Raw genomic sequence first — 10,223 nt, 5'->3', positions numbered from 1 at the left:
AATCCATTTCAAAAGGCTTGGAGGCGCTGGACAGAGAACTAGCTTCTTCTGTCGGAGTTGCCGGTCGGTAAGTATCCAACCAAAACGCAGATTGAGAGATTGCCTGGTCTGACACAGCTTAAAGACGCATGACTAAAACAACAACACAAACTAATGGTTTCTGAGGGGAAATTAACTTCTTTTTTTTTTAAAGGCCATGTGTCACCCATGTGGCTGCTCCTACCTCATACTACAAGGACATCACCTCCTAGATGCTATCACATTACCATACACACTGATGATAATAACCATTCCAGCAGGAAGTAGGTGGCCTACAAACCTAATAACTCACCATTCAGTGGTCATTTATGATGCTGGTTTCTTGACCCACCCCCCGTCCCCACATGTGATTAACTATTATCAGTTTTGGGGCTATATGAATAACTGCATTATAAAGATTTAACCTTGATCAGATGCAGACAGCTGCAGACTTTTATACATAATGAATGTATGCGCATGCAGACATGTTTCACCCTTGTGCACCACAAAAAAGCTCTAGTTGGTTGTGTTTGACTTTAAGTTATGTCAGGAGATAAAACTCCAAAAAGTGCAGTTCATTTTCCCAGTTCAGCTTGTCTGCTCTCTGTCCTTGTTCCCCCCTCATTCTGCCAACAGAGGTCTCCACATGCATCCTCCTGCAGCCCTCGTGGACCCACCCAAGGTGAGCAAACACAGGCACACGCTCACCTTCCCACTTCCACCTCCTGACCAACCCCCACTCCACCCACTTTTACCTGATTTCCATCAGTGCACTCACCCCCTGTATTTAAACCATCAGCCACCAGTGGCCAGTCTGTTCAGTAGTCATCTCAGTGATGCACCCCACCTTGTCTACTTACCTAATATCAAGATATTATGTCAAAGTTTTATTTATCATCATTTTGACTTTGTATCCCAGTATTGATTTGTAATATTTTAAGTTTTATCTTTGTTTTCTGGGTGGGAAATTTACATTTTGTCTTCATTTCTATGTAGCTGGTAAAGCCATTTGAGAAGATGACACCTTAGGTTCAGACAAGTACCCCCCCACCCCCACCCCCCCTCCCAAAAAAGTATATATTTTTTACAAACACTCAAAACAGACTACTCAAAACTGTCAAACATATGTCGAGTAAAATAACCAAAATAACTTACTGAGTACAATACACGCATCCGTGCATTTACGTTTGTTACTTGAGTAAATGTACTTAGTTACTTACTCCCCCTGCATACAAATTGAGGAAATGGTCAGTAAAATCCAGCAGCTGTGGTGGAAGTGTTAAAGTTCCTGATATTACCAGAGAGGGCAGGAGAGTTCAGCTAATCTCTCCGCGCTGCTCTGCGTCCTCCACCGGGCTCCAGCTTTCACTCCTACCCGCTTCGCTGAGCTCCAGCTCCGGGCTTTACCTGCAGCCTCTTTAGATCAATTGCTCCATATTCTACATACGTCTCTCTACCACCTCTCTCTCTTTCCAGCTGTATAGGCAGAAAGAGAGAGAGAGAGACTCAACTCTCCCTTGTCTCCCCCTCCTCTTACTACCCTCTCCATCCGTCCTCTCCGACAGACGGAGCAGACCTCCGGGAAGGCAGCGTGGATTCGAACCCTCCCTGCATCTGTGTGAATGGGATTCGTGCAGGAGTGATGGAGACTCTGCCTTCATAGTTACTGGAACTTATTTCCACAAGGAGGAAACCACGTGTGTATCTATTCGGATTTTTTCTTTTCATTTCTTTTTGGTTCTTTTCTTGCTGGCATCCGAACCCGACCGGGAATCAGGGTCATTTTGGGGGAGAAGGGAGGCTGTTTTACCCCTCTCTGTCCCCCCTCATTATCCTCCTGACTTACCACCCCGCAGCTTTATATTTTCTTATTTTTGTTTTTTAACTGACAGTTGGATTCTGTGCAGTTTCTAGAAAGAAAAAAAAAAAAAAAAACGAGGAGAATTTGCCGGTGTCTGTCCCTGTGGTTTCTCGGGCTTTGCGGGACTGGAGCAGGGCAGCATGGAGCTGATTTTAGTTGGATGTACTGCGGGTGTTTGGGAGGTGCTGATGCTGAGGAGGAGGAGGACAGGGGGACCCTACCTGCTGCTGCTCTGCTGGCTGCTGGCTGCTCACTCCACAGCGCACGGTGAGTGCAAATATGTGCGTGGTTTGTGCGTGCGTGTGCGTATGTGTGTGTGTCTCATTGCTCAGATTGCCGCAGACCAAACGAGAATTGGCACATTTGTTGCGTCTCGCTGTTGGCTGAAGAGCTCGAGTCGAATCCGGGAGAACTCGGGTGTGAGCGGTTTAACTTGGTGTTGCCGGGCTCTGCCGTGTGCGGTCAGGCTGTAGGCTGCAGGGTTTGACCGGCTTCTGCTGGGTTTAAATGGATCTCAGTGGGCTTCAGCAGGATTCAGCAGGATGCTGCTTTAAGCAGTGGTTTTTACTCTGATGCTGTTTTACCTCCTGTATCAATGTAAAGAATCCACATGGGAAAGACTGTGAGGTTATTGGTGGTTTACTGGGCTTCACCTGGATTCTGCTTACCTGGGCGAGGGTGGGTTTAATGGGTTTAAATGGATTTTACTGGGCTCCAGATGATCTGGTCTGATGTGTTTGAACACACTTGAATGAATTTGACTTTGTGTGTATGTTAACCAGATGTTTTGATGTCTTTGTGGCCATATTGTTGTGCAGCAGAAGACTGGTTAATGAATCTTGGTGGAGTTTCTTGTGAAGTGATAGGGTTTACTGTTCCTGATCAGGTCTGAGCTCCTCGATTTGACTTTGTGCATTTTACTGGCCTTTAGGCTTGACAATGTGTTTGACAGCAGGATTTCTCAGCATGTCTTGCTGCTCTAATTCTTTCTTTGGGTTGGGTTGGTTTGGTTATTCAGGACTTGATTGATCTGAGTATATTTGATGAGGGTTTACCGAGTTCCATCTGGTCTAAACATGTGTTAGACTGCTGGTCTGAGCATAATGAGTCTACCTGGATTTTATCTTCAGCTTCTTTGAAAATGTGGGATTTACAGGGTCTGGTCTGGTTTAAGCTGCTGATTCACATGGCAGTCAGTGAGACAGGCTCTTAGCCCAGATTAGTGGACTTTACTAGAAAATTTCATGGAAACCATTTTAGTTTTAGTACCCTATCTTTATTCTAAATCAGCAGATACTGGTTTCTGAAGATTCAGTACTGCAGCTGTTGAAGCCATTTTGTACAAAAATCAGTACAAAAACTGAACCTGAGTCTGCTCCCACACTGTCGAATTCCCGGTGTCCAGGTATACGTAGAACTGAATTCAACACAGACCTTTATCACCCTTATCACTCTTCTTGTGAAAAGAAATACTTTAACATGACCTAAAAACACAAAGTTTCCATAAAGTTTCAAACTACAGTTTCAAAGTTTCTAATCCCAAAAAGTGGAGAGAAGACGTTTAAGTTTCAAACAATGCATGCTGGGAAGTCTCCTGATATTCTTGTCCTGTTAATATATATATATATATATATATATATATATATATATATATATATATATATATGTCTCAGTAGAGTGAACTTGCAGAATATAATTTGTTGAATTTATAATTCAAAGTGCAAGTTTGACTCACTTTCGAAATAACAATATTTATCAGTTCTGACAGTAAAAACTAGTCATCATTGCTGTATTAAAACTGAATTCACAAAGGTTCAGTATGATGGTGTAGTGAAGTTTGAACCCCAAATAACTGCCAAACAACACAAAAAGATAAAAACACACAGAACGAAATGCACTAAACCACCTACTCTTTAACCCTTTAATAAGCATTAATCACTCAACAATGTTAGTGCCCAGTAATACACTGTAAAGTACATTGTTGTTGTAAATTGCGTTGTTTTGTGGAAGTGAATTCAGAATTGTGCTTTCACCTCTAATAGAAGCAGGTTTAGGAGGGTTCAGTGGTTTTAATGGTTTAACATAGGTGCGTAATGACTAATATAAGAAATATACAGTCATAACATTATATATCAGTCAATATTGATCATTGTCACAATATAATTCAAGTCATTAATTTCATGGATTAACAACTGTTTATCACGAGGAGGAATAACTCATGGTGCTCACAATATACACTACGATATAAAACAGCCTTAGTTTGTACTAAGTTTGACTGGAATGAAGTCTGCGTTCTTGTCTGTGTAAAACTCTTTTACTACATCCAGTTTTAATAACGGCTCTCTTTGTAGTAATGTCGCTCTTTCATTCCCTCCAGCTTAAATTAATCTATTCTATTAATAGTGCATACTAATTTAGCATACACTAAGTATTTAGTCCTTGAACAAAAATGGTACAACACCAAATATATAAAAAGAAAAAACACAAAAAAACACAAATCAAAACATTTTACAGGTTGGGTTGTAAATATAATATCTCTTACACTAATAAACCAGCTCATTTTGAAATGAATAATGAATGAGTCATTAAAATGAGTCTTTGGTTCAGTCCGTTGTAACAGATCCCAAAGCATAATTTAGGAACCGATTAAGGTTATTTGTTTTGCTTTTTGATTCTGGGTATTATTTCTGATTATAAATACAGTACGTAGCTGCTGGACTGACACTGCGTGTGTGTGTGTCCTGCTGTCAATACACTTTATCAAAACACTTGAACTGAAATAATTAAGCCATCTCTGCAGTAAAAGTCTCTGATAACACACACACACACACACACACACACACACATACAGAGAACCTTCATGCACACCGCAGAAAACCCACTGACCTGCAGGTATATATTCATTTTTTTCTGATGTTGTGTCTGCTAAGAGCAGAGCCCCCCCCACCCCACCCCATCGTCTGTCTATTCCTGCCCACCATCTCAGCAGGTCATTTCACAGATGAGTTCCTCTACCCTACCTGACGGAGAGTTAATCAGTGGGATGAGTCTTTGGTCTGATATGAAACCCTGCAGGCTGCTGGTTAGGCTAAAGACTCAATCACACCACTGTTGCAAACACCAGACCCTTTGGCAAAATCTGCTGAATTTGCAGCAAAATAAATCCACACAAATCTTTCATGTTTTGTTCATCTGGGGTGAATTTTCACACGCAAATTAGCCAGAGGTTGCCAGTTGTGTTTTCCGTGCTTTTTTATTTTTTCCACTATTCCACAAAAGAGAAATGGTTTACAGACAGCTGTAAAGAAGAAAATATGTCTTTTGAACAAATTGTAAAAAAAAGATTCCTTTTTGTTGGTTGCTTGTATGTTTTTTAATATATAAATACAACTGATGCAACCGATTATCAAAATGAGCCTTTTATGAATTGGAAATGTGTTTTTTATGCATTGCAGCTCAAAATTTTACTTTATGTATACTGCTTTTTACAGTCAAACAGTTCTGGCTTGTCCCCTTTGATAGTTTCAGACATAGACATTACGTCTATGATAAGTTCACAGGTCAGGTTTCCCTCTATTCACAACCATTCATCATGTCAGCCAATTCCATCTCCTAAAAATGTATCCTAAAAAGTTCATTATACATTCATTATTCATTATATGGAGTACGTTATACTGGTTAGCAGTTGTATCTAAATGCTTTCATGGTTGTCCAGAAATTTTCTGACTTCTGCAGTTCATCTTCTTTGTCTTTAGGATTTGTCCTTTAGAACTGATGGGAATGGGGAAACTGAGAGCTGTTCAGAAAATCTGAAACTGTCTATAAACAGCGCTGGACATCACTGTTGTTTTTTTTTATTTTATTAGATTTTTCCCAATAAGCTTCAATAATTCATATTAAATTCGACACAGGGCTGCTGAGGGTCCTTCTGCAGCATTGCAACTTAAACCTATCACTCAGTTTTGGAAAGTCAGCAACTGCTCTGCCTTTCTTTGACCACGTGGAGTCACATGCAGCTCTGTGATTGATGTAAACCAGTTTGAACCAGGAGTAATGGTCTAAATGAATTATAGAGCATCTGAGTGTTGAGGATGATTAATAATCACTGCAATCTCCATGTTGAGATGCTTCACTGTGAACCAGCTGTGTGAGGCTGCAGCCAATTCTCAACAAAAAAAACATCAAAGCACTTTAGTAAGTAAGGTTTACAATTATAGCGACAACTCAACAAATCCCTCTATAGCAAGGACTAAGGCAGTAGATGAGAAAAAACCTTGGATAGAACCAGGTCCAGGGGAGGCAGCTACTTTATATGCAATTACTGATTTAGGTGAGTGGAGAGAGAAAAATGAAACACAAATAAGCAAACTCTAACTATAAGTTTTATTAAAAAGGAAGCAGATCTGAACTGGAAGCTGGGTCCAGAGGAGAGGAGCTTGATAGATAAAGGCTCTGCCTCCCATTCTACTAATGGAAACTCTAGGAGCCATAAGTAGGTCTGCACCCTGGGATAAAACGGTACTATGAGGTCTAAGATACGATGACAGTAGGTTCCTCCTTTGGGCGCCATGAATATCTGCACAAAATGGCAATTCATCAACCAGTTGCTGAGATAGCTCAGTGTGGACCTAAGAAGTGCTGTATGGGGATAGTTTACCAGCTGTAAAGCTATAAAAAATCTGTGTGTTATCCCCAGCTGCTGCTCATGTATTTACAACACCTTATTGTTATGGCTGTTGGTGGCTCTATGGAGCCTCAGGTGTACAGAGGTCTCATTCTGCCTTTAAAGAACCAGCAGCTCTAATAAAAAGCTGGATTTGAGACTTTGTTTTTCCTGCACCATAATGTGACATTCACAATCCTCTCACAGTCTGAGTGCTGCTCCCTCTTTTTCTCTCTCTCTGTCTCTTTCTCTGGGTGAATCTGAGGATTACCAGCCCCACAGTTTGGCTCTTTCTATTGTAAGCTCCTCGACACGAGTGTGTGTGTGAGTGTCTGCGTAGACAATACGGCCATCTTTACAATGCAGACCGAATCAGAACTATGATAGTTTGATGACTTTGTCTTTATCCAGAGGAGGATGTTGTCACTGGCTCACTTGTGGTTTACTGTCTCATCTTCAATCTAAGTATTACTCGAAAAATTGTGCGACATCAATGTTGTTGTTTACCTCTGTTCAGCTTCCATAGTGCTGTTTAATTCTTTAGGCCTCTGCATTATCTAGCTATTCCTGCAATAAGTGTAGAAAAGCATAGACTCTGTCCTTGGATTGCTAATACAGTCGGTTACTGATCGGCTGATGACGAGTCTGATGATCAAACAGGGACAACTGCTCCTTGAACTATTCCCATCTTTCGGCTGATATCAGGGTATTGATTATGAGACTGAAGACTGATGGAGTTCAGCAGCACAGACCCATCTGCCCTCTATCATTCCACCAGCAGAATCAATCAGCACGATCGATGAGGGAAGTGATGGATGATTGTTTTTCAGTTCTGTCAAATGATGATCTCAGGAATGAAAACTGGTTTGCTTGCTTTGGGAAAATGGCATATGTTGTTTAGGATCTTATCAAAGTCTACAATAATTCATTATCTGTTAAATGTTAATATGTTATGTGGTTCTCCTTGTATGTCGTGTGAGCCTCCTGGAAAAATCAAATCTTAAGGGACAATGCATATGAATGAAATATATATGTAAATGGTAAATGTTCTGCACTTATATAGCGCTTTTCTACCTTTTGATAATCAAAGCGCTTTACACTGCTTCTGCTGTTAAAAGTAACATTTTAGCCAAGGCTAATTTCCATCTTCAGTCCCTTGGCAGGCCAAAGCCAGCCACACAACATAACTCATACAATACAATATACAATAACAGACAATCAATACACTGTACAATCAATATATGTGGGGGTCAGTGGCCGAGTTGGTAGAGTGGCCACAGTGTCACTAGGCAATACACTGAACTCCCAACAGCCCATCTCCATCTGTTGCTGTGCAGTGCTGGTCCCAAGCTTGGTTGAAATTAGGGAGGGTTGCATCAGGAAACTGTGCCAAATCAACATGCTGACTACTGATCCACTGTGGTGACCCTGAACTTACAGGCAGGAAGCCGAAGGGACCAAAAAAAAACAACAAAAACCCCAAAAAACAATCAATACACAAAGCAAAAAAAAGGACGAACAATAAACAATTATACTACAGTACTGTCTGTAGTTTAATAGTAGTAGTATCTCGCTGTTTCATAAATGCTCAAATGGCGTCACGTGTGAGGCAGGTGATCTGCTGACTCAATCAACCTCGCTGTGCGTTTGTAGGTTTTCTTTTCCCAAGACTACTTGCATTATATGCTGATGATACAATACTATCATATAGCATTTATAGCATACAAAATAGTGACTTGCTATTCAAAATGATAAATCTACACTGTTCCTGAGAGCTAATAGCACTGCAAATTCAGAACACACATGCAAACAGACAAAACCCATGCAAATGAAAAAAACAAAACACTCGACACAGGTGGAGCATTAAGAAACGCTCTGCACAATGGAAATGTCTCCTGGAGCAACTAAAATACATCCACAAATCGAAGTTTTTTAGTATCCCATAGAGACATTGCTATACCAGTTGTCAACCATGGTTGTGCTTTTTGTAGTGTGTTTCTTAATGCTCTGCCTGTGTTGTCAAATTGATGTTTTTTTAATTTGCACTGCTGTTACCTCTCAGGGCCACACGTTACCTCTCAAATTATGCACTTTAGCATTTTGAACAGATGATATATTAAGTTGGGTTGCACATTTTTAAATGGTCCTAGTTCTTATTAATATCTTTGTTTTGTTTTTCACCAAAAGATGAGCTTTACATTAGTGAGTAATGAATAAAATAAAGGAACAAGGTCAGGATTGAATCTTTAACTTTAACTCCAAATTGTTTGACTCAGTGATACATTAAAATAGGTTATGTGCTGGAGGAGTGTGGGGATTTTATGAAGCTTCTGAAATAAATTAAGAGTTGAGCCAAGAGGTGTTTTCTCGGGGTGCATAATGATACTGCTGAATGAGCTGTAGATGGCAAGATAGGATGGAAGACATGTTTTATAAAGCAAAGATGTGAAACAATCTGACTGTGGAATTGCTTGCTACAGCTGGTCAGAGGAAAGGAGGATCAAAAAGCTCTTGAACTGGGACACAGCAACACAGACCAGGAAAGGTTGCTGCAATATTTGTCTCATTGTGGTTCATATGATCATTACTTAAATAATTCACAGTATAATATAAGTGCAGTTAAATAGGAAAAGCAGAAGATCAACAAAGAATACAGGAAGGAAGACATTTTTAAAAAAGCGAAAACTACCAGAACAATGGGAAATAAAGGTAGAGAGCAGTGTTTCTGTGCGGTTTGTGATCTTAATGGTGTTTCATTATCTCCTGCACAGTAAAATAAGGAAGTCATTTCTTCAAGTTCTGCAGCTACACAAAGCTGTTTGCACTCTGTGTTCTGACACCTGTTCATCATTGTCAGCATTAGATTTTTTTCCCCATGCTGACCCCCATCCACCAACACATTAAAACCATCAGGGAGTAATAAATGTAGTGGCTGATAGGCCTGTATCAGAGGATTCAAGCCCACTGGGATGGTTCGCGTGTGCATTTGTAGAGAAAGAGATGCCTTAATTGAAAGATGAAAAAGAATCTCAGCTGTAATTTTAACTTCTGCTTGATTAACAGTCCTCATGCTTTTCCAAGGTTTTTAGCCGACAGCAACAACTAAACTCCTAATGCTGCAAAAGAAAAAAGACCACAAACAATGGAAACAGGAGGAGGTAAATTTAATCAAGAATCACATTAAAGCTAAAAGCTCAAAGCTGTAAAACCTTTTCTTTAATAAGCACCGCTGAATAATAAAGTCAGAGATGATCCATTAGAGGCACAGCAGGCTTTTTACACCAAGGAGATGCTAATTTACACCACCATCCTTCCATTTATGTAGTAATGACGTAGCCAGCGTATTTAACCAGTTATCAAGTCCTGATTGGACACCTTGTTTCCTGATCATCAGGTTTTAATGAAATCCAACATAACCTGTATTTCATATTGATATAATACTCATTTGTTTTATTGTGGCACATTAATGAAACACAAACTTATTTAAGAACAATGTCTACAATGTGAGCAAAGCTAAAAGTAAAATTATATTGTAAAACAGATTTTTTTTTTCTACATCCAACGTGACCTAGGTCTTATGTCAATTGCTGTTGTAATTAAGTAGTGCAACTTGCAAACAAGTTTGCTTAGGTTCAAATATAGTTTGCTAATTTGCACTTAAGCACATTATAAAATTTTCTT

The 10,223-nt window shown here is 39.9% G+C and overlaps 1 protein-coding gene across 4 annotated transcripts in view; it reads left to right on the top strand.

Annotated features, from left to right (window-relative positions):
* Positions 1 to 1,416: 1,416 nt before the first annotated feature.
* The window catches only part of dcc (DCC netrin 1 receptor), a 255,856-nt gene continuing 247,049 nt past the window's right edge, over positions 1,417 to 10,223 (top strand). For 2 of the 4 annotated variants that reach the window (XM_067484568.1, XM_067484567.1), the window contains exon 1: positions 1,419 to 2,146. In XM_067484568.1, coding sequence (XP_067340669.1) covers positions 2,020 to 2,146 — 127 coding nt within the window. In that variant the 5' untranslated portion in view covers positions 1,419 to 2,019. Of the gene's footprint in view, positions 2,147 to 10,223 lie in introns of all 4 variants that reach the window. The other 2 variants (XM_067484566.1, XM_067484565.1) reach the window with 2 other exon arrangements.

The sequence above is a fragment of the Channa argus genome, chromosome 18, assembly GCF_033026475.1.
Source record: "Channa argus isolate prfri chromosome 18, Channa argus male v1.0, whole genome shotgun sequence".
Lineage (NCBI taxonomy): Eukaryota > Metazoa > Chordata > Actinopteri > Anabantiformes > Channidae > Channa > Channa argus.
This window is presented reverse-complemented; position numbering and strand designations above follow the sequence as displayed.